The sequence below is a fragment of the Puma concolor genome, chromosome A1 (assembly GCF_028749965.1).
Source record: "Puma concolor isolate L17-30 chromosome A1, mPumCon1.1.hap2, whole genome shotgun sequence".
In the NCBI taxonomy this organism is placed as follows: domain Eukaryota; kingdom Metazoa; phylum Chordata; class Mammalia; order Carnivora; family Felidae; genus Puma; species Puma concolor.
Genome location: NC_141667.1, coordinates 97,567,296 through 97,592,415, shown reverse-complemented (window position 1 = coordinate 97,592,415; position 25,120 = coordinate 97,567,296). Strand labels below are relative to the sequence as shown.

The window sequence follows — 25,120 nt, the reverse complement described above, 5'->3', positions numbered from 1 at the left end:
AAGACCTAAGAACTGAGAGAAGAGAAGGTGCTAGAATAGCCACAAGTCTATAAGGAGGACAGGAAGGGGCCTACCTTTTATTTGAGGAAAGAAAATGATTATTGTTGGAAGAGAAAATAAAAGAGGAAAGATGAAACAGAGACATGAATAATCATTAGGAACTATAACTCTTTGAATAAAATAAGAATTATGAATCCTTGTTGATTAAATAAATACATACGCAAATAAATAGGGAGAAGAAAAATCTCTTCCTTATAGTAGGCTAACAGTGAATGAATATGAAAGGAAACATGGCATTAGAAAACCATCAACTGTCACTAAAGCCAATGATGCTCTATGTATTTAATAATCCTTTCTGCTCTTTCGTGAACCTCTACAACCTCAAAAAGCCCAGTGACTGACCTCAAGCCATCTCCATGCACCCACGTAAAATAAAAAAATGTTTAAGCAGGGGCGTCTGGGTGGCTCAGTCGGTTAAGCATCCAGCTTTGGCTCAGGTCGTTATCTCCCCGTTCATGAGTTCCAGCCCCACGTTGGGCTCTGTTCTGACAGCTCAGAGCCTGGAGCCTGCTTCAAATTCTGTGTCTCCCTCTCTCTCTGTCCCTCCCCTGCTCGCACTCTCTCCCTCTCAAAAATAAATAACCATTAAAAAAAAATTTTTTTAAGTTTAAGCATACCCACTAAAATACGTGTATATCTTTGTTCTCACGTGATATATAAATATGTATTACTATATTAACAGAGATCATAAAACATACAAAGACAACTTGAAATGAATTAAATATTGTAAATAATTTTTATTTTATTTATTGTGTAGAAAAGCTTTCAAATTTTAAAAATTCGCTTATTTAAGAAAGGTTTTGAGTTTTTAAAATTTATTATATGGAAAAGCTTTTTTTTTTTTTTTTTTTTTTTTTAAATTTTTTTTTTTCAACGTTTATTTATTTTTGGGACAGAGAGAGACAGAGCATGAACGGGGGAGGGGCAGAGAGAGAGGGAGACACAGAATCAGAAACAGGCTCCAGGCTCTGAGCCATCAGCCCAGAGCCTGACGCGGGGCTCGAACTCACAGACCGCGAGATCGTGACCTGGCTGAAGTCGGACGCTTAACCGACTGCGCCACCCAGGCGCCCCTGGAAAAGCTTTTGAAGAGTCAACTTACTTATTAATATTTTAGTAAATCTAGGTGACTAACATGCTTTGTTACTAAAATATATACAGGATGAACCTTGGTAAAACAGCAACTTGAATGCCTAATCCTAGGCTTGTTTTATTTTGAGACTGGTTTGAATGGCTCTGATGGCTGAAGACGCTACCTGTCAATGATACAAAGGTCTACTTTGTAGAGTCTCCTGGGAAAAGGAGACTCTCTGGGCTGTACTCTGTGCATCCTGACACCACTTCCTCCACCCCAATCACCACTCACACAAAGGTTTCTTTTGAAACTTGACTATTAACATTTCATGTTCTCTTGTCTATCAGTTGTTATAAGCTAATTGGAAGGTATTGGGTTTTTTTGTTTGTTTTGTTTTGTTTTGTTTTGTTGAGAAAGAGAGAGAGCACACAAGCAGGGGAGAGAGGCAGAGGAAGAGAGAGAGAATCTCACGCAGGTTCCATGCTCAGCACGTGCCCTCAATCCCACAGCCCTGGGATCATACTGAGCAGAAACCAGGAACCGCTCAACAGACTGAGCCACCCAGGTGCCCCACGTTTTTATATTTTAAATAAATGGGTACAAACCCCACTTAAACTCACCATTTGGGAAAATTTTAGATACATTAAAAAATTTATCTCTTATATATATGAGAGTTTTTCTACATGATGCATATCATTTTGACCAGAAAATCTATTGATGATACCAACATTTCCAAATATTCCTTTTCAAAATGTACCCTTTCCAACAGGACTATTTTGCAAAAAGCAGTCATATCTCACCTATACCATCAGCTTTACTTTGAAAGCATAGATTGCATTTATTTTCTGTGTGTGCTATGTGTCTGCTATGTGGTATGTGTCTGCTATGTGGTATTTTTTATATGTATCTCCTAATGACTGGTAGCCATCTGAATCACTATAAAGGTCACCAAATTTAAAACACTGGCCTTTTTGTAAAAGAAAAACTTTGTCTCACTAACCCTTTTAATTACTGCATGAGATAAACAACAAACCTCCATGGGGCACAACACCTTCCAGTTCATTCCCTCTTCCTTTCATCACGAATTCTATTCTTTAAAGCCCTGTCTCTATAAAATGCATAGGAACGATGATGTCCTATAGCACGTGATCTGCAGTATGTCACGGTAGACGAAAGACAACAGAAAGTACGAGGCTGCCTCTGTCGTGGTGTGCCAACCTTTCTTTTAGTCAGCCTTGAAATCATACCCAGTATGTCACCTGCATCAAAGGTAAAGGCTATTTATAAAGACAAGTAAAGCTTCATCCCTTTCTTACATTTGTAGATAAAAATAAACAGAAAGTTCTAATATTGTCTTCCCACACCCCAAAAAGATCATCCTGCATCTTTAGATCTTCAGTCCTCAGTTCTCCAAAACATTCATGTTGGCACCATCCCCAAGGGCTGCCTCTCCTGGGGACCCCATGCTCCAAAGCTGCCTCTCACTCCATCTTCTCCCCTTTCTGTCCATCCTACATGAAACGCTCTACATTGGTAGTAGTGTTATCTGCTGACAAAGCAGTGTTGTTAAAATATGGCAAAACCTCAGGGTTTTTAGATTTGTGACCCCATTTTTATTTTATTTTATTTTTAATGTTTATTTTTAAGAGAGAGAGAGAGAGAGCGAGCATGAGTGGGGGAGGGGCAGAGAGAGAGGGAGACAGAGCATGAGCGAGGGAGGGGCAGAGAGAGAGGGAGACACAGAATCCAAAGCAGGCTCCAGGCTCTGAGCTGTCAGCACAGAGCCCTATGCAGGGTTCGAACTCATGAGCTGTGAGATCCTGACTTGAACGGAAGTGGGATGCTTAACCAACTGAGCCACCCAGGTGCCCCTATTTTATTTTAAAGTGTTTATTTATCTTGAGAGAGAGAGGGAAAGAGAGAAAGCATGAGCACAAGAGAGGGAGGGACAGAGAGAGAGGGAGAAAGAATACCAAGCAGGCTCTGCACTGTCAGCACAGAGCCCAACTTGGGGCTCGATCCCACGAACTGTGAGATCATGACCTGAGACTAAATCAAGAGTCGGACGCTTAACCCACTGAGCCACCCAGGCACCCCAGTGTGACTCCATTTTTAATATTCACTTTGCAAGCTGTGCCTTCCTCACTAAGCACTTGATTCCTGCACTTGGCAGATATAAACCTTAAGTACATGTTATACTTCAGTGAGGCTGCCTTGATTTTTGTAGTCTGCTCCTTTAGCTGGCTCCCCAAACTTCTACATTCTCATATCTGCTCCAAATATTTCTATGTTAAAAATTCCCAACATGTAGAATTTCTTCATGTTGTTCCTCAGAGGTAGGCCTCCCTGACTTGCAAAAGGTCCTGGGACCGACTTCCCAGGGCAACCCTCTTTCCTTTTCCTTTATTCCCAGTGGGCCAAATAACCTGGCTTCTGATGCCCACGTCCATCTTGAGCTCGCTCTGCATGAATCTCATTTTGTAAACCATAGCGTAAACCTTGTGCACAAAGTAGGAGAATGCCTTTTCCACTCACTCTGATATCTCTCTGGTTGAAGAAGACATATTTGGCACAGTTAACATTTAACCAGAAGCTATCATCTTAAAAACTTTGCCCACTTTTCTCCAAAAAACTTAGGTTAAGAGTATGTTGCTTTTTTTTTTTTTCCTTCATGAAATGTCTAAGAAGTAATAATGCAGGGAATCCAGTAATCTATTCTAAAATGTAGGTCACATCAAATCAATGAAATCTAAATGAGCAAATAAGTAATTAAAATATTAAGGTGTATGCCCTGTTTAACAACCCAGAAGTATTAAAAGGGTATAAGCCTCCCTCTCAGGATATCTCCACTTGCCTAAATTTCCCTCTGCCTTACATGCTCTTTGCTGGACAGCCTCACCAGCACCTCATTCCCCTCTTGCTGGTCTCTGCTGAGATGTCACCTCCTCAAGGTAGCCTCCTGACTCCTGCACCCCATCATTCTTCACCCCTCTACCCCAGTTTACTCTTCTTCGAGGCACCGATTACTCTCAGGCATTGTTTGTGTGTTTTCTGTTTAGCACACCAGACTGTGGCTCCATGAGGGCAGGGACTTAGCTTTATTCACTGCTGTGTCCCCACCTCTCAGACCAGGGCTGGCCTGACACAATGTAGGCTCTCAGTGAATATTTGTTGAAAGGCTGAGTGACTGTCCACGAAGGAGAAGTGCCAGGTGAACTACAGGAGAGATTCAGGCTTCCTCTTGCGTGATAATGTGAAGCCTGAAGAGAAAGTCTAGTTCGGGGAGGGGAGAAGGGCCCGGAGTTTTGGTGGCTTCCCAGACCCCTCTCTCCAGGTAGGAGGAAGTGAGTTGAGGGACAGGGTGAAACAAGAGACAGTATGGCTGTAAAGGCTCCGAAATTACATTCAGGGAGGACCAGGTGCCTGGACCTCCCTCTCAGACCCAGAAATGAGGGGACTGGAGGGAAAGGAGACAGGGAAGAGGAACTGGGCTTGGTGTGACTTTTCTAGGAGCTTCCATCCAACCATAAGTGTAGTCTGACTCTGAGACCACCACGACCCAGTGGCCAGGGGGGCTTACGTCTGGGCTGCGGTGTCCCCTGATCTCCGCAGGACACAGGCAGCCCTTTCAGTGCTTAACACCCCCCAAACCTAGAGCAGGCTCTAGATTCTAAAGTCCCCGGAAAGCAGGGTTTCCTCCTGACTTGGCAGAGGAAAACTCACAACAGAAAGGGACAGTGAGGGGCGCCTGGGTGGCGCAGTCGGTTAAGCGTCCGACTTCAGCCAGGTCACGATCTCGCGGTCCGTGAGTTCGAGCCCCGCGTCGGGCTCTGGGCTGATGGCTCGGAGCCTGGAGCCTGTTTCCGATTCTGTGTCTCCCTCTCTCTCTGCCCCTCCCCCGTTCATGCTCTGTCTCTCTCTGTCTCAAAAATAAATAAATGTTGGGGCGCCTGGGTGGCGCAGTCGGTTAAGCGTCCGACTTCAGCCAGGTCACGATCTCACACTCCTGAGTTCGAGCCCCGCGTCGGGCTCTGGGCTGATGGCTCGGAGCCTGGAGCCTGTTTCCGATTCTGTGTCTTCCTCTCTCTCTGCCCCTCCCCCATTCATGCTCTGTCTCTCTCTGTCCCAAAAATAAATAAAAAACGTTGAAAAAAAAATTTAAAAAAAAAAATAAAAAAAAAAGAAAGGGACGGTGAGCAGTGGCTAACACTGCCCAATTCCTTCTCCAAAAGAAATGTGTACCGACAGTCACAAAAACTTCCTCTCTCTTCCTTAACTGACTTCAGAAATCATTGATACAGCATAATGCTATGAGAGCAGTGTCAGTCACTTCATTCACCTGAGTAACTTTCCATTTAAGCCCAATTATTGTGTAGTGCTGGAACAATTGTTTGTATTATTAAGTCTGCCCAACGGAAGAGGCTGCATGTTAATTTACTACAACACAAAAGCAACATCACATGTTCTCGGCCCTCACAGTTCTCAGCCTCATGACACCAAGCTGTTGTCTCACAGGGCTGCATTAAAATCATAAATGAAACTAAAAAGACCACAAAACCCAGGTGAGGGGAATTTAGTGCAGGTCTCTGGCTATATGTGCCATCATCCAGCTACATCCTTCCAGACAAAAGCCAATATTTGCTAAACATTTACCATGTGTTTAATACCTTTACACATATTAACTCAATCTTCATCACAACCCTGTCAGCGAGGTACTGTTAATATTTCCTTTCTGCACATCAGGAAATGGAAACTGACCAAAAGTCATACGGGTAGAAAATGGCAGAGCCAGGAGTGAATCCAGAAGCTATATGCTCAAGATAAAAATATTATCTATTTTGATCACTAGACTGCAATTGCACTTTCCAACACTATTGAAGGGACACTCACTCTAAAGAGCTCAAAGTGGGGAGTTGTGATGGGAAGAAAGTTGATTGCACTGGTTCACACACTTCAGGGCAGGTGACGGTTTGGAGGGGCTTTTCTTTCTTTCTATTTTTTTTTTTTTTGAAATTTATTGTCAAATTGGTTTCCATACAACACCCAGTGCTCATCCCAAAAGGTGTGGAGGGGCTTTTCTTACTGCATGCCAGGTAGATCCAGCAGTGAGCTCTGATTTTTCCAGGAGGACCACATCCTTCATCCCTGCTTTGGCCAGGTGATAAGCCAGACTCACACCAATGCAGCCACCTCCAATTATCACAGTTTCTGCTCTGTCTTTCCATCTTGTTTCCGCAGACAAAGGTGCGTTTTCCTCTCTGGAAGACAATTTTTGTAAATGGTAGTTTTATTAGGCTATGGCAGCTGTAGTTTTTCTGACTTGTTTCCTGTTTCTTCTCCTTTTTTCTCTAGTATCTTAACAGTGCCCGTGAGGGTTGCATAGCGCTGATTTAGTCATTGGGGCATCTAAACCCTGATTGAAGCAACCTGGTTAAAGAAGGAAAGAGGAGGACTTTGAAACCCGTTCCATATAATTCTGGTCCATTGTAGATAACAAATATAGCTAAAGAATTGAACATGACTTCTATTTTTTTTTTCCCAAAAGAGTTAAAGAGTAGTTTTTTTTTTTCAGTCTACTTGGAGAACACACATAATCATTCTATTCCAAGAAAAACCATTATTATGAACTTTAGCTCCTGTAAGTCTTGGATCATCTCCTCCATCCAATGCTTTCCAGGCTGCGGAGAGCCAGACGGAGTAAAATGTTCTTCTTTGTTTAACTTCCTCACCACGTACAGCCTCCTCTAATTTTATAGTTACTGCTCAGTGGTCTCATATATTTATTTGTGTGACTTTCTACCTAGCAGGATCATGGGCCTCTCCAGGACACGTTGTAAAAAGCAAGGTGTAAGTAAGGCAAAGAGGAATATATATCTCTATATACCATAGGAAGATATACACCATATATATATATATATATATATACACACACACACACACACACACACACACACACACACCATATATATATAGGTGTATATGTATAGGTGTACATATATATATACCTATATATATATACACCTATATATATGGTGTATATCTTCCTATGTTTGCTTACACATAGACAATCTCTGGAAAAATACAGAAGACACTGTTAACAAGTTGACTGGGAGATGGGGGTAGGAGTAACTTCGCACTGGGAACCCTTTGATACTGTTTCACTTTGTCCACCAGCGCGTGTAAAAGAAAACACGTACATCTAGAAGAAATCCGAATGCCCATTTCTCAGAGGCCCAGGCTCCCCCGACCCGGCAGACTGCCTCAGGCCCTGGCTCCCACCCACCCAGGCAGCAGCCCATCCGCGGGCCTCGGCGCCGGCCGGGCCCCCACTCACCCTTGGCGGCCGCAGGCTGAGCGCGGGCGGCCGGGGGAGCCCTGCAGCCGGAGACTCGACAGCAGGAGGCCCCGCTGCGCGCCCGGGCGGAGCATGGCGAGGCCGAGGAGGCCGAGGGCGCGGGCGCGGGAGCCTGCTCCGAGGCCACCGGACACCCTGGGGCAGCGGGGCCGGCGGCTCTGCTGGGGGACCCTCCCCCGGGCGAGGGGCGGGTTCCAGAGCTTGGCGCGCTCTCGCGGACCCGGCGGCCGCACAGCAGCGGCGAGATGGCACCGGCCGGAGGCCCCGGGGCCAAAAAGGTGAGTTTCCGGGAGTCGGCGAGGTACTCAGCGCTCCCGGTCGCGGGGCTCCCGGCGCCTGAGTTGAGACCCTACTTCAACCCTTGAATGAGCTCTGCGGCCCTGGCCGGGCACCTGGAGGGCTCTGTGTCTCAGTACACGCGATCGCCACTTGCCCGGGGCGACAATACCGCCTTGGCGTGAGGATTAGATAATTTACTGAGCCCGGACTCGGTGCCCCACACTTCGCGGACTGCGCACAATTATTCCCATTTTTCAGGTGAGGAAACTGAGGCCCAGAAAGGCCACTAGCTCAAGGTCACCCATCTAGTCCAGGGTGGAGCGGGGATTTGAAGTCTAGCTCCCGACACAGGCGCCGCGCTCACATTTTCTGCCCTCAGCCTACCTCAGGTCTTGGGCTCAACTAGCCCCAGAGCTTGGTTCTCTGGCGTTTTGGGAAGGGTAGCAGCCTGGCCCTGCAACTGATGGGCCTGCCTGAAACCAGGGGTGCAAGATGCTCCCAGACCCCCACCGCGGAGTGGGGGCGGGTAGGGAAGTGCGCAGGTTAGTGGGGTAGCGGCGCTCTGCCTAGCCTTTTCAGTAGGACCGGCTACCTGGTTCCTTCTCTAGGCCCCTTTCCCTCTCTGTTCACCAAGTGTCAGCTTTGTCCCCCTACCCCCCAACGTTTCTTGGTGAAGGGAAGGGGTGACAAAACAAAATTAACTTGCGTCCATGAACTTGGACGCAGAACATCTCCAGGATCCCTCAAAGCAACCCAGCTGTGCCCTGAAACTCAGAGGGGGGAAGGGAGAAGCTATATAGGCATGTAAGTATGCACCACTGATCTTTTTCTCCTAAAAAGTTAGCAACAATCAAGATGCCCAATGATGGTGCGCTCCCTAAATAAAGGTGCATCCACTTAATAAGTTATTAGGCAGCCAATTAAGAAGCTAAGTATGAGAACAAACAAACTGCTTTGACAATAGTTAAGTTACAAAAGGAGTTATACTATACAGACCGACCCCAACTGTGTAAATATTTATATATGCAGTGAAAGGAAAGAAATAATAATGGTAATAGTTGCATAAGATGTGGAATATGACTTTAACAATTAAAAAAAATCTTTGGATATGTTTTATAAAAGGAAAATATGGGCATTGAAGTAAATGAGCTTAATAAAAGATAAAGACATTGTGCTGATTTCTTTCTCTAAATTTTCTGTATTACTGTGTTCACCTTTGGCTCACTTTTTAAAAGGTTTTTAAAATATGCTGTCCCTGTTCAATTTCTTCCCAGCCTCTGCTCTTGCAACGCCAAGATTATCGTATGATAACCATGTTAATGTGTACCTGGGAGTTAAAATGTTACTGGGAAGCAGCTAATCTCACCTCTCCTGTCAGCCAACAGGTACATTTTAAGAATTCATTTAGTTGCCACAGGGGACACTTCCAATCGCTTCATTAATCCCCAAGAGCAGTCCTAGTGGCAACTTCAGGCATATTGGATCTCTGGCAGCGTCTGGCCGAGGGTGAATGAAGTTGGTCTACTCATCTGTCTGATCAGAGGTGCCCTGAAGCCATACCTTAAATCCAGAAGTCTAGATACTGACATCTGCAACAAGGAACCATAAATGCCTCTCAGAGCTCACTACCAGATCCAAGGCAGATTCACTGCCAAACTGAAAGGGAGGATGGACTGAAAATATAAATGTACTGCAAATTAATTTACATTGCTCTTTATTTTACAGAGTCCCCTGTCATTCTGGAGCTGTCTTTAGATCAGCTGGTGTAGTAATTAACTAGGGTGGTAGATAGAGCAGTGAAGGAGAGGCTTAAAGGTGCTCTGAATTCAAGTCTTGATAATATAGCTATTTTGCTAATGGCTTTTTAAGAAAACTGGCAAAATTTTAAATTTTGGACAAACGTCTAGATAACAGATCAAAATGGCTTAACTTGTTATCGTGAAGATCACAATCAAAATAGGCACTATAATTTTCTTAAAACCCTAGCTAGCTAATTTTCTGTTAAAGAGTGTCATTTTTTTCTCTCTCTCTCTCCTCAGGACTAAACTTGTAGCACATAAGACACAAGTGACAGTTTCAAAAATCTTATCTGTCTGCTGACTCTTGGCATAGTTTGTTAAGAGCCTACTCTTTGTTAGGTGCTGTTTGAGGTGGTAGGGATACAGACAAATGAGATTTGTCACCTGAGCCTCAAGCATTTTAAAGCCAAACAGAGGGGACAGGTAAGTAACCAGATACTATAGCTACAGGTGACAGATGCAGGAATGGAGGGTGTTTGACCTGAAGCAGAACACAAAGGAGGAAGTAATTACAAGTAAGAGTCAGACAGGCAAGGCTTTGGTCTGCAGCAGTGGAATATACAACAGAGTGGGCTGTGGGAGCGAATTGGAGGTCATTTCAATAATCCAGGGACAGTAAGGATGTGGGTACGTATCTAAGAAGTGTTAAATAGATACACTTGGCATAACCCTGAGACAGGTTGAATGTGGTAGGTGAGATACTGACCTATAACACCTAAACTGTATGCCAGTGTTTTTCCCCTCTAGAATTGTTTGGTGTGTACTATTAAATTTGAATCTTAGCTTATAATTGAAGTGTTAGATTTCCAAGATGAGATTTTATACAGATGACTATATCTCTCATTTTCTGTTCTGTATTCCTCTGCAGCATTTCTTTATTACATATATTGTGATGATTTTTTGACCCATCAGCCTTCCTCCGGGTGGGCAGACTTTGAGTTTCTTGAGGGCAGGGGCCTTGTCTTAGTCCAATGTTTATCCCTCTTGCCTGGAAATGTACCTGGCATGTGGAAAGTTCGCATGAAAATTTAAAGCTGAAGTCTTTTTTTATGTTTCAAAAGTACAACATTAGAAGAGCAAATTGCATATCTTGGAAGGAATAGAGAACTAGGTGAGAATCATAATAAATATTAACATTTCTTCCACATTCAACTAAAATTCATCTTTAGATATAAAATATGGAAAAAATAACCAGAGTCAAAGCAGTGTTTAAGGTTAATATAGCTAACACAGCTTGTATTCCATTTCACTTCCCTCCACACAAAAATGGAGATGCTCTAGATATGGTGGCCTCCACTGCAACTCTTTCTAATGTACCTTCCTGGGCTGCAGATATGGCTGGTTAGAAGGGGCAACTGAAGGCATTTCTCTCCCACTCATGCATTGCTGTGTGTCTAGCTGTAGACAGGGCTGAAGTGAACTGGCCTTGTATTTTCAATAAAAGATTATATCTTCAGCTAATGCAATCTTTACAAGAAGAGTAGGGGTCACCATGGGAGTGTTTGCAGTTTTCCTATAGGATGGTCAGGGAATGCCTCCCTGAAAAGATGACCCTTGACCAAAGCCCTGAAGGAATGTGACGGTGAGCCATGCAGGTATTTGGGGGAGGCAGGTATTTAGGGAGGCACGTTTTAGACAATGGAAACTGTAAGCCCTTGGAGAACTGCTCTGGATACAGCCTTTTATTCAAGTATGGGTGGGCCAAACAGAAAAGTGGGATTAGAAAGAGAGTAGATTAGGAATTTAGAAGATCTGAAGTCCACTTTAGCTTTGTAATCTTTCTTAGCTCTGTGGTCTTGGACAAGTCACTTAGTCTCGTTGAACCTCAGTTTCCTCATTTATAAAATGGGAATAAAAACCATCTGCCCTGCCTAGCTCACAGAGTTGTCGGGAGTACCAAATGAAAACATATATGAACATGCTGGAAAATGTAGGGGCATAGTTATGAAACTTTCTGTCCCTTAGGATTATGTTTAGTGGTTTATGCAAAAAAAAGAGGCTAGTTTTCTCCCCTAACGTGAGGCCTAACAATCCATGGCTGCTGCAGCTACGCAAAGATGCCGTTAAAACCCTGCGGCTGTGAGTGACAGCAACTATTAGTCGGCTCCACCTGCCTTAGTGTGTGACTTTCAATGGCATGGCTGCAGGATGACTGGTATACCTCTAGGGCTTATATTGACATTCTAGTCAGGAAGGAGAAAAAGTGCCACGATGGAAGAGAGTGCCCATCTATATCAGGAAAGCAAAACTTTGCCAGAAATCTTTAACTGGCTTCTGCCTGTGTCTCACTGGCCAGCTCTATGTAATATACCCACCTCCCCGCAGCGGAAGGGAGCCTGAGAATTTTTTTTTAAGTTTATTTATTTATTTTGAGAGAGAGCAAGATAGAGTGTGAGCCAGGGAGGGGCAGAGAGAGATGGAGAGAGAGAATCCCAAACAGGTTCCATGCTGTCATTGCAGAGCCCAATGCAGGGATCAATCCCACAAACTGTGAGATCATGATCTGAGCAGGAACCGAGACTCAGATGCCTAACCAACTGAGCCACCCAGGCATCCTGAGAATTTTTTTAATAAATTTTCTTTTAATGTTTGTTTATGTTTGAGAGAGAGAGAGAAAGACAGAGAGTAGGAGGGGGCAGAGAGAAAGGGAGACACAGAATCCGAAGCAGGCTCCAGGCTCTAAGCTGTCAGCACAGAGCTCAATGTAGGACTCAAACCCACAAACTGCGAGATCATGACCTGAGCTGAAGTCAAACACTTAACCGACTGAGCCACTCAGGCGTGCACTGCCCCTCCGCCAGAGAATTTTTTTTAAGTTGAGGACATTGTCTCCCCAAATGAAATAATTAACAAAGAAGAGAAGAGGAAATACATACTAATTAGGCAACTATCAGTGTCTGCCACAAACATGTTGAGAAAACAGTATATCGCAGAATCAGCACTTTCACTATAATTTGACTCAGTGTAAACATTATTTGAGAAAAAACAGTCACAGCACTTTGCACAACACAAGTACCTGGAATGTCCAGGAAATATAGTATACTCTGTCTTTCTAGAATATTGTTAGACATTGAGGATTTTGACAGAACTGGATCTATAAGAACATAGGACCACATTTCCTAAAATTGGAAACTGCTTTAAGGGGAAAAAAAAAAAAAAAGAGGCATCTTGGGTGATTTTTCTTTCTTTTCTTCAGGGTATTTTGGAACGTCTGGAGAATGGGGAGGTTGTGGTTGGAGACGGCAGCTTTCTCCTAACTCTGGAGAAGAGGGGCTACGTGAAGGCGGGGCTCTGGACTCCAGAAGCGGTGGTGGAATATCCCAATGCAGGTCAGTGCCAGCAGCCCCGACGGCGTTTATCTGGGTGACAGTTTGCTTAAATCTGACTGAGAGAATATAAAGGAATAATTCTCAGTGTTTTCTAAGGACTGTTTCCCTTGCCAGAATCACCAAGATGTAGACGGTGACAGTATGTGGCTGAAGCACATAGAATAAAATGTCCTCTCCCTCCCCCCCGCCCACTACCACACGCTTGCATCTTCATATATAGGAGGCGTTAAATTATACACCTTAATATTTGTTCCATGAATATTCACCTTGTGGATAGTCAAGAGTTTCCTGAACCTAATGTGTTATGGCTTCACGTTAATCCTTCTGGCTAATTTGCTTATTATACTAGAACCGTGTTTGGTAAAGATGATTAATGGTAACCACCAGATTAACAGAGCATAGAGAGTAGACATTTGGGGTTTGCTGGGGGAGAGGGGTGTGAAGAAATAAACAGTTTCACCTCATCCCCTTAGCTAGAAAAAAAAACCAAAAAACAATAAGAGTTGGAGGCAGAAACTGGGATGGGATTGGTGAGTAACATCCACTGGAGCTTTAATTCTGCTTTTACTCTTTATTGAGAGCAAGGTCCTAAATTAAAGGGGAAGATAAAGTGAAAGAATGAAATGGATACAAGCTGGGAATGGAACTTTCAGTTTGCTCTGATTTTATTCATATATGCACGGTGTATCTGAGAAGCCTGGGATCCTGTCCTGGTTCTTCTGCCGACCAGCCGTGTGACCTTGGACAAGTCATTTGACTTTCCCAAGGGTCAGTTTCTTGATCCATGCCACATGAGGGTGTGAGATGGGCTAGTTGTCAGGACTTGTGAGTTAACCGGTGTGAAGGGTCCCACGTGTCCTAAGTCCCTGATGGCATTTGCATTGTTTCATCCAACACCCAGAGTTATGTGGTGGGACCAGGTTTTATTTCTCTGGTGCTTAGCATGAAGTTTTCATCTGGCCCAAGGAAAACTTGTTCTTCATTTTATTTTATTTTTTTTAAGTTTATTTATTTTGAGAAAGAGAGAGCACGTGGTGCAAGCACATGCAAGCAGGGGAGGGGCAAAGAGAGAGGGAGAAACAGAGTCCCAAGTGGGCTTCATGCTGTCAGCACAGAGCCCGACGAGGGGCTTGATCTCACGAACCTGGGGTTATGACCTGAGTCAAAATCAAGAGTCAAACACAACCAAATGAGCCACCCAGGTGCCCCTGTTCTTCATTTTAGAAGATTCTTCTGCTAAACCAGAAAGTGTTGAAATAACAAGGATGAAGAGAGAGAAGGAAAGGGTGTTCTGATAGGCCAACAAAAGCTCTCTGATGGCACCTTAGCAGCTGCTTGCTGTTGAATCAGTTTGATGGGGGCACAACCCACATACACTCTGTCCAATTTGAGAATTTCCTCATCCTTTTTTGAGGGCTCCCAGTGCTGACTATAAGTAGACCAGCCACATCCCTCACAACACAGGGAAATGAATAAACCCTCTCTAGACCAAAAGATCGAGGGAGCAGTTGGCCAACCAGGCCTTAATCTCTGCCTGCGACTGCACCAGGCTGTTGAGGCCCATCGACAGGGCAACATGAGGCTACTCCAAATAGCCCCAGTTTGGTATTGGCTCTGCCTTGTTCTGTCCTTGAATTCTACTGACCGTAATCTGCAATTTTTTTATAAGTACAAGGTTTGAAATGTGTCTGATTAAAAGAGATGTGAGTGGGTAAGCTACTTTTGCTATAAATGAAAGCTCCTATGGTTTTTATCTTCTTAATTTTAATTCAAAATCTACCTTGTAGTTCGTCAACTTCACATGGAATTCTTGAGAGCAGGATCAAATGTCATGCAGACTTTCACCTTTTCTGCCAGTGAGGACAATATGGAGAGCAAGGTAATTTTGGTGTGGGGGCAGGTGTGAAGGGAGGGAGGAGGAAAGTGTCAGGGATCATCTGTAATAAAAGTAACCTCTTGGGGAGCCTGGGTGGCTCAGTCGGTTGGGTGTCCGACTTCAGCTCAGGTCATGATCTCGCGGTCCGTGGGTTTGTGCCCCGCATCGGGCTCTGTGCTGATGGCTCGGAGCCTGGAGCCTGTTTCAGATTCTGTGTCTCCCTCTTTCTCTGACCCTCCCCTGTTCATGCCCTCTCTCTCTCTGTCTCAAAAATAAATAAACGTTAAAAAAAAAAAAAAAAGTAACCTCTTGACGGGAAGCTATGGAATTGACCTGATGTGTTACTATACTTTGGTACAAACTCCACACAAAATGTCTATTAAAGAATTAATTATTATGTAAATGAATATATACTAAATAAATGAGCTTTTTTTTCTGCCTCTTTAGCTGGAGTATGTGGGGAGGATAGGACTGGGAAGGAATTGGCCATTGGAAGGACATGGTCATCCTTCTGTGCTGTTATTTTATAGATGCCTTTTTCCCTTATTTCACTGTCTTCTCTTCTGACTTGTCCATCTGGAGACAGGGTGGTCCTTGGGAATATGGCACTGGCCTAGGAATGAGAAGAATTGGGTTTGATACTCAACTTTGCCATGTGTTGGGTGTGTGACTTTTTGCAAGACACTTGACTGCAGGGAGCATTGGTTTTCTCTCTGCAAATAGAGATAATTTATGCTTAAATGCATGGGGTTGTTGAGAAAAGTAGATAAGGAGAAGAATGTGGAAGTATTGTGAGATATTCCTTACGTGAAAAGTGTTAATACTTGCAAATGTTCATGCCCATGTATTCAACCAACCAGCATTTCTTGAGTACCTGCTATAGTCCAATCTCTATGCTTGAAACAAAGATGAAAGAAAGCCACAGACCGGATTCCTAAGTGGCTCACAGTCAAGTGAGGGAGGCAAACAAACATTTACTAAGATCCAGTGTGGCAAGTCCAGTCATGGAACTATAAGCTCACTGGTAGTAGAGGAGAAGGTACCCAACTCTGCTGGTCTTCCCAACTTGCAGTTTACCCCATACCTTGAACTCGTCTTACTTGCTCATTGCCCCTTTGGTTATTTGTAATATTTTACCTCTAAAACACCAGGCTCACCATCTGAACTCTTGCTCTCCAGCTTCAGTGGGAAGATGTGAACGCCGCTGCCTGTGACCTTGCCAGGGAAGTGGCTGGAAAAGGTGACGCTTTGGTGGCAGGAGGGATCTGCCAGACATCGGCGTACACACACCACAAGGATGAAGCTAGAGTTAAACAACTCTTTCAACGCCAGCTAGATGTTTTTGCCAGGAAAAATGTGGACTTCTTGATTGCCGAGGTAAGGCTTGTGTTTTAGGGAAACACTATTTTGACAAATACAACTGCATAGTCTTCAGCTTTCAGGAGGGTATTGGATTGCTTTGTGCCCTCGTTTCCTCAGGGTACAGGGTCAAAGGTTTGTTTAAATGCACTGTAATCAAGGCAAACATCCTCTCAATTGTGTGCTAGGTTCTGTGTGAAGCCAAAGGGCAGACCCAGGACAGGCCTACCTGTAGCCTTCGTGTTCTTTTGGGTGGTTGTAGCAGCTGACTCATAGGGGACCGTGCAATGTTGGGTGAGAAGGGGATGGTGATTCAGGAAGCAGTCTCTCCTGCGGGAGGGGCAGGGCAGGAAGGGGCTGTGTGCGTGAGCTAGAGGCTGTGAGAGCAAAGCTTAGGAGGTAGATGGTTGCTCGGGCTCATGCAGGCCCCACTAACAATACTCAGTACCAAGTAGTTTCGTTGCCCTCCTCTGTTCATGCTGTGCTTACCCCAATCCCTCGGCTTTCCCTCAAGCTATGATATGTGAGTGATATTTTGAAGAAAAAAATCAATAAGAATTGATAATTGATTGGACATGAAGGCCCAGAACATTCTCTTCCTTCCACTTCCAAAAATTAAAAAGCCCTCATTCCTGGGGCACCTGGATGGCTCAGCTGGTTGAGCATCTGACTTCGGCTCAGGTCATGATCTCAAAGTTCATGAGTTCGAGCCCCACATTGGGCTCACTGCTGTCCGCACAGAGCCCACTTTGGATCCCCTCTCTCTGCCCCTGCCTGGCTTGGACTCTCTCTCTCTCAAAAATAAATAAACATTAAAAAAAAAAAAAAAGCCCTCATTCCCCATTTCCCACCTTTGTTACCGTGTAAGGTCAAGCTCTCAACCCAAATCTCTACCCTCAACAAGGACAATAGCCTCCCAACTGCTATTTCCCTAACCACTCTCTGAACCTATTGAAGACCTTGCTTGGTCAACCTTCCTAAGGCTCAGGGCCAGCCAAGCCTGACAGACACACCTGGCAAGAATCATCTGCAGAGACGGTCACAAACCCCACCTGATAGGTTCTCCAGATGGATGAGGACACCAGTTTGTTTTGCAAGAACCTCTCTGTGGACTCCCTCTGCCATTCCCCACACACTGATTCTGCAGAATCTAAGTCAAGAAGGAAGAAGACAGGGAGATTTTTGCTGACTTTTCTTCACTTACTTAAGGTCAGCTTTTCAGTGATGGCCCTTAAAGACATTCCTGGGAAGCACCCCTGCAAATGGCCTGGGTTTACCAGACAAGGTGTCTTGTCCACCCTCGGCAAAGAAACTCGGTAGCTATTCCTCCCTGCCCTGTGCCTCAGCGTTCTCGCCGGGCAGAAATCATCATATTTCTCCCTACTTCATGGAGCACTTATGAACGTCTAACTAGAAGTGAATATAAAATCACTTTGAAGTATTAAGCATAATACACTACTCATAATTTTTTTTGGAGATTACCCCAATTCCATAAAAGAGTTTATTAATAAAATTCCTTCAAAATTATGAATTTAAATACTCAATTACTTTAAAAACCTTTGTGGTTTTTGCTTCTGTTTTTTTCCTAACAGTCATCATCTTGCTGAATCAATGATCCCCGAATGAAAATCTATATATTATTGTTAAAGGAATTAAAATGTGTACTTTAGAAAAGCATTCTTTAGGGGTGCCTGGGTGGCTCAGTTGGTTGAGTGTCCAACTCTTGATTTTGGCTGAGGTCACGATCCCAGGGTCATGGGATCGAGTGACGTGTTGGACTCTGTGTTGAGCACAGAGCCTGCTTAGGATTCTCTCTCCCTCCCTCTCTCCTCTCTCTCTCTCTCTCTCTCTCTCTCTCTCTCTCTCTGTTTCTCCCCTGCTCGCACGAGCTCTCTCTCTCTCTCTCCCTCAAAATAAATAAATAAACTTAAAAAAAAAACGTATTCTTTAGTCTGCTAAATACCTGTTCCTAGCAAGTTTTACCACATATATTTATTTATTTTTATAACTATTTGGCAACACTTGCATTCCACCTTTCAAAATCTGCTTTACACTTGGACCAATAGAAATGGTGAAATTTCTCTTAGTATTTTGAGCATGCTGAAGAAGCATGTGGGCTGTGGAAGTCTTAAAAGCGTTGGGTAAACCTGCCACAGGTGCATAGGCCCAGACGGAGACATGCATGGCGTATCACCTGGAGAATGTGCCATTAAGCTGGTGAAGGCAGGTAATCTGGATGCATCGTGTGATTAGCAGTTCAGCTATTGTTTATAAAATTTAACAAAGGTTGCTTAATACTGTGAGAGCCGTTCATTGCTAACAGAATTAACTGGAATTGGTTTCCTTATTTGTAAAACTTGGGCGGTGGAGAAGGATAGCTAATTTCTAAGGCAATTTCCAACTACTAAAAAATAAAATAAATAAAATATATAAGTCCTTTATTTCTTTGCCTAGGGGCTGCGATTGTGGGCGTGAACTGCCGATTTGGACCCAGCACCAGCTTGAAGACGATGAAACTCACGAAGGCGGGCCTACAGGCTGCAGGGTCGAAGGCGCATCTGATGGTGCAGTCCCCTAGGCTTCCATACACCGGACTGTGGCAAAGGAGGGTTTGTGGATCTCCCAGAATATCCCTTTGGTAAGCCCAGCCACATATTAGAGGTCCTTGTGTTTTCTTGTGCTGACAACATGGAAACGGCCATAATAAATAGCTATGGTACGGTCTTACAAATAGAGACTGCATGAGACAAAAATGTTCAATGTTAATGAAAAATGAGCAGAATCTAGAGTTCGTGATTTTCTAATTGTAAAAAATGCCCATCAGAGCACCTGTGATTTGAATACAAGGACAGTAACAGCAATGCTGTGATGGTTGTGTTGCAGGACTGGAGCCCAGAGCTGCAACCAGATGGGATATTCAGAAATATGCCAGAGAGGCCTACAAACTCGGGGTCAGGTACATTGGCGGGTGCTGTGGATTTGAACCCTACCACATCAGGGTGATTGCAGAGGAGCTGGCCCCAGAAAGGGGCTTTTGGCCTCCTGCTTCTGACAAACATGGGAGTTGGGGAAGCAGTCTCAATATGCACACCAAGCCCTGGATTAGAGCCAGGTAGGAATTTTCTAATTGACATTACTATTTTGCTCGAATCTCATTTTATTTATTGTTAGAAACACTATGCATGCAGTAAAAAATCAAAAAATATACAAGTATATAAAATTAAAACTAGAGGCTCCTGGGTGGCTCAGTCAGTTGAGCATCTGACTTCGGCTCAGGTCATGATCTCACAGGTTTGTGACTTTGTGCCCCATGTTGGGCTCTCTGCTGTCAGCATGGAGTCTGCTTCAGATCCTCTGTCTCCCTCCCTTGTGTTTTGAAATCTTATACCTTATTTCTGGTTTAGCAATTTTAAGCTGTAATTACTGCTAACCCTTTAAAAAACTGAGGCATTTAAATCACAAAATATTCCCCTTTTCTTCCTGATCTACTTTTCCCAATTTTGATGTATTACATTTTTATTTCTTCTTTTGGTTACCTTTATAAATTTGAATTTTCTATTTAGCCATCTATTTCTTAATCCATTGCCATAAAGCAGTATCTCTTAATTCCACTTTGTAAAACAAGAATTAACTCGGGGCACCTGGGTGGCTCAGTTGGTTGAGCATCCAACTTAGGCTCAGGTCATGATCTCATGGTTTGTGACTCTGAGCCCCGCATCGGGCTCTGTGCTGACGGCTCCGAGCCTGGAGCCTGCTTCGGATTCTATGTCTCTCTTGCTCTTTGCCCCTCCCCAGCTCATGCTCCATCTCTCCCTCTCTCAAAAATAAATAAACATTAAAAAAAAAATTTTTTTTAACAATTAACTCTTTCTGCTCCCCTCTACTCTCTCTCCCTCATCTACCGCTTGGCTTCTTTAAGGTGTTCCATGACAGTTACATCATTGAGTTCTGCTCGATTGAGTTCTGCTGTAAAGCTGGGTGCCTGGGTGGCTCTGTCGGTTAAGTGTCCAATGTCACTCAGGTCATGATCTCATGGTTCATGAGTTTGAGGCCTGTGCCAAGCTCTGCACTGGCGATGAGGAGCCTGCTTGGGATTCTCTCTCTCTTGCTCTCTCTCTCTGCCCCTTCCCCACTTGCACTCTCTCTATATCTCAAAATAAATAAACTTTTAAAAAAATGTAAATCTAGTAAATAACATTTACACTATTATTGTAATTGTCATACTAAACAAACAGGATTCATGAAATGTAATAATCAGAGTGCAACTTTATTTTTGTCTCCCTCTGTCTCTTTAAACCTGCTCATTGGGTGAATTCTTTTCTCTGTCCCTATTTAAAAATACGGACATGCCCCAGGACTTTGTTGGGTAGTCTTAGGCAATAGAAAGCCCTGCGACCACTTTATTTAGCAAACACAGTCTTAATTCAGTAATTAAAGTGTACAGTTCCATGTAAAATCAAAACTTGGAACACATGAAGCTTACATCTCCTCCTGTTTTCCATCGGTTGCCTTCAATAGGCAGGAAACTAGGGAGTGTCAGGCTGGTCCTTCTCTTTCTCTCTTAGGCTTTCAATCCTCCCTTCCCGTCTTGCTAACCATGATTCCTGACCTCTTCAGATTGAAAGGGAGAAGAGAGAGGATGGAAAGGCGACTTAACTGTTCCTCCTTGCCCAGCAGCCTAACAGGAAGACTGCATTTTCTGGGCCTGGCAGGTCTTCCTGAGCACTGCCATGGTTCCTCACAGCCTTCCCCTGGGATGCCACAGGCATCGCTTTCTCTCACTGCCACTTCCCCCTTCAGATCCTGGCTTTTTCAGCAGGTCACTCCAAATAACACCCTGTTTCAGAGGTCTCATCATCCTTTCTGGTGATTCTAAATACCTCCGGATTTTGAACACCTCCAGGCTGGCTCTCTTTCACTTGGGGGCCAAAACTGACTAGGGGACCTTTCACTCTTCCCTCATGTAAACAAACTATGAGAGTGTGGTCTGATCCCAATTTAATGGCACCCTCTTTGCTCTCAATCAGAGAAGCTGGCCCTTTGGTCTGTGAGTTAGATTGTCCAGGGTAGAGTCAGGTGAGCTATGGGACTGGCTCTTGGCCACCTCCTTTGAAACTTCTGCAGAGTGTCTGTCTTATGACCTTGATACCTCATGTCTGCCATATCTTGGTGCTGCCAATAAGATTTCTAGTCTAATATCCTGATACATTAATGATTCTCTAAATGTTCACTTAGAACTAAGACAAAAGCATGGAACTATGGAGAAAGAGAAATAATTCTGTTTTAAGACACTTGAGGGGCGCCTGGGTGGCTCAGTCGGTTAAGCGTCCGACTTCGGCTCAGGTCATGATCTCACGGTCCATGAGTTCGAGCCCCGTGTAGGGCTCTTGGCTGACAGCTCAGAGCCTGGAGCCTGTTTCAGACTCTGTGTCTCCCTCTCTCTGCCCCTTCCCCGTTCATGTTCTGTCTCTTTCTGTCTCAAAAATAAACATAAAAAAAAAATTTTTTTTTAAAGACACTTGAGCCTCTTGTGGGAGAATGTTCCAAGCATCAAGCTCAAATCAATTCCCTTCTGTCATATTTCATTTCATCTGTAGTCCACATGTATGCCATATCTTAATTTGTTTCATACTTAGACTGTGACTTTCTTTGTACAACATTTGGTTTTCTAGGAACTTCTAATTAACTTCCTTTGTCATCGTTGAAAGATGAACAACAGGCCTTTACTTTCTCTAAGGTCTAACAACTTCTAAATTATACTATTTGTTATAAATTGTTACAAATCATGCTTTTTGTCAATGCACTTTGTTATTGAAGACATTTTTCTGAGGACCTCTTGAATGACTGTTGTGTTAGGAATCACTGCATCTCTGACTCTCTCTCATCTATCTCTATACAATGCCATCCCGTTTCCCTCTTTTAGAAACCAAAGTCTGCTATCTCCTCGTCTTTCTTCAGTGCTGTTATGTATTTAACCCATTTTTTATTTCTTTATGCATTTCAGCGGGATTTTTTTTTAAATGTTTATTTATTTATTTATTTGAGAGAGAGAGAGAGTGTGTGTGCACGCGCGAGCAGGGGAGGGGGAGAGCAAGGGAGAGAGAGAATCCCAAGAAGGCTCCACACTGTCAGTGCAGAGCCCAATGCAGGGCTCGATCTCACAAACCATGAGATCATGACCTGAGCCGAAATCCAGAGTTGGCCACTTAACTGACTGAGCCACCCAGGCGCCCCTTCAGTGGGATTTAGAACACTCTTCGTTTTTTACCTGAAACAACATCCCTAACGTAAATTTATTTAGATTGTAAAAGCAGGCAAGAAATCATTTAGCCAAACATTTCTTCTGGGAGATATGGATGCTTATCAGAGAAAATTGATTTTATAGGTATCATACTTAGAACAAAGTAATACAAATATAATTAAAAGATGAGGAGAGCAAACTTTGGCGATGATTAAAATAGTTCAAATAAGTGAGATATGGCTTTAATTATTATCTAGGGATCCTTAAAATTCATTACCAGGTAAAGAGAAAACATTTTTCTGTAGAACAAAGCCAGACATTCCTTGTACCTTGAATTCCCAAACATACTGATGTTCACAACAATTTGTGATTACACCAAAACCCATAGACATCCCAGATTTCTGACATTTTCATCATCCAAAAAATGTCAATATATTCATTGCTTCGTAAATAAAGTGGAAAAAACTGTATAAATATATTTACTACAAAGGTCTGTGACCAGGAACCTTTGTACGCTTCTTTCTTTGTCTAAAAACAAGAACAAATATTAACAAAATAATTTGTATTCGGTTTCTGGCTACTTTTGAAGACTTACACTGTGTTTTTACATTAAAAACCAGCTTCGGGGCGCCTGGGTGGCTCAGCCAATTAAGCGGCCAACTCTTAATTTCAGCTCAGGTCATGACCTCACACTTCATGGGTTGGAGCCCTGCGTCAGGCTCTGCACTGACCATGTGAAGCCTGCTTATAACTCTCTCCCTCTCTCTCCCTGCCCCTCTCCTGCTTGTGCTCTCTCTCTCTCTCTCTCTCTCTCTCTCACACACACACACACACACACACACACACACACACAAAATAAATAACCATTTTTTTAAAACCCCGTCTTCATATATTTGTCATTATATAAAAATATTGAGTAGAGCTAGAAGGACCCTGCTAGAAATTTCAGAATACATGTAGTTCACCAAAACATGTAAAATTTAAACACATATTCTTTTTCTGAGAGGTGGTATGAAACCCAGTGATTGTTTTTGATAGAAATGTGAGAAAAGCATTGATGGACATAATTTTTCAGTCTGTGTGCTAAAACTGAAGTTCTGCCTGATCATCTACGAAACCTATGTGTATTTGGCAAATACATACATGCATACGTACTAATTTATTTTATATTCACATATATGTATGTATATATATATATATATATATATATATATATAAGACTTATGAAACAGGTACGCATTTTTTAATTATTTTTTTTAAACACAGGGCCAGAAGGGAGTATTGGGAAAATCTGCTGCCAGCTTCAGGCAGACCTTTCTGTCCTTCACTGTCACAGCCAGACGTCTAAGGAGTAGTGCTGTTTCAGAATAACAGATCGGAAGGAAGTCCCCCTCCACCCCCGTCTGGAACTCTTCCCCGCCTTTACCCCCAGCCCACCTTGCTGTCTCCAGTTGCTGAACAGCTAATGTGCTGCTGGCCCTTCGGTTCCGTCCAACATACACATCTTATGCTCCCATTGTGGACAAACACCCAGCTGGATGCTGCAGCAGATGCAGAGGTGATGGGAAAGGGCCTCTGCATAGAGGTCCTCCAGCTCCTTACTGTCCAGTAATGCTGTGCTACATTCTTTGGAAGGTCATCAAGAATAGCAACACGTGGTGCACCTGAGTCGTTCAGTCAGTTAAGCATCTGGTTTTGGCTCTCATGGTTCTTGAGTTCAAGCCCCACATCGGGCTCTCTGCTGTCAGTGCAGAGCCCGCTTCAGATCTTCTGCCCCTCTCAAGTGTCTGTCTCTACTCCACTTGGGTTCTTTCTATTTCAAAAATAAACGTTAAAAAAAGAATAATAGAGAAACTTGTTTTTAGGGTGAATTTGAGATTTTAAAATAACCAGAAGTCACTGAACACCAAACCTAGTGATTCATTCAGGCAACCAAGCTAGGTGCTTGAGGAAGATGGAACAATGAGTCTGCTTCTCTTACATGATTTGTATGATGACTCCAAGGGCAATCCCAAGGGAGAGAAGCAAAAAATGTTTTGATCAATGGCAGGGTTATTGAAGTAAGTGATTACTTTCAAAAATGATTTTACTTAAAGGTGTTAGGTCCTTAAAAAAAAAAGGTGCTAGGATCTAGAATGTTCTTAAATGTGTCTTTATGATCACAAACAGCTAAATTATAAATTACTTAAAGACAAGGACAATTTGCTGTGCTTCATATATTTTTCCTTAAAGTATTTAGCACTGTGCTAGGCATAACAATGGATGCTCAATGAAATTCTTATTTTTGATTGTTAAAATGAGTAAAAATAAATCAACGGTTTTAGAAGACTTTTGAGAAAGTCTGTTCTAATCTGTCTTGGTCTAATATTTTCTTGACTTATGTTTGTGTTAGTTGCCATGTGCCAATATCTCTCTGCTTTTTCCAAAACAATGTATCAATTTGTGACAATTAGTAAAATTAAAAGTAATGTACCTGTGATAGTGTTTGAATATTTAAAACATCATGGACATTCTTTGGAAAATAATAGCAAACATTTATTCCTTATTATGTTCCAGGCTATTGCTTCACTCTTGTTCTCACACTTTATCTATCTATCTATCTATCTGTCTGTCTATCCATTCATCCACATTCATTTGTCCTTTACAGGGATTAAATAATGAGATCATGGTTTTAACACAGTAATTTATGTAGGAGGAAACTAGAGCTAAGTTAACTTGCCTGAGGTCACACAGTTAGTAAACGACAG

The 25,120-nt window shown here is 43.2% G+C and overlaps 2 protein-coding genes across 4 annotated transcripts in view; one reads left to right on the top strand and one right to left on the bottom strand.

Moving 5' to 3' along the window:
• DMGDH (dimethylglycine dehydrogenase) overlaps window positions 1–7,902 on the bottom strand; it is a 70,359-nt gene extending 62,457 nt beyond the window's left edge. The window contains exons 1-2 of one of the 3 annotated variants that reach the window (XM_086698110.1): window positions 7,470–7,902; window positions 6,219–6,393 (exon numbers count right to left, since the gene is read on the bottom strand). In XM_086698110.1, the coding sequence (XP_086554236.1) occupies window positions 6,219–6,393; window positions 7,470–7,564 (270 nt within the window). In that variant the 5' untranslated portion in view covers window positions 7,565–7,902. The remainder of the gene's footprint in view (window positions 1–6,218; window positions 6,394–7,469) is intronic. The other 2 variants (XM_086698095.1, XM_086698102.1) reach the window with 2 other exon arrangements.
• On the top strand, window positions 7,435–24,852 carry LOC112860571 (S-methylmethionine--homocysteine S-methyltransferase BHMT2-like). The gene is given in 11 exon segments (XM_086698141.1): window positions 7,435–7,768; window positions 12,765–12,897; window positions 14,685–14,776; window positions 15,959–16,150; window positions 18,220–18,241; window positions 18,244–18,285; window positions 18,288–18,359; window positions 18,587–18,705; window positions 18,707–18,770; window positions 19,016–19,244; window positions 23,640–24,852. Coding segments are annotated over 11 exon segments (1,080 nt in total). The 5' UTR covers window positions 7,435–7,735; the 3' UTR covers window positions 23,722–24,852.
• Window positions 24,853–25,120: the final 268 nt, after the last annotated feature.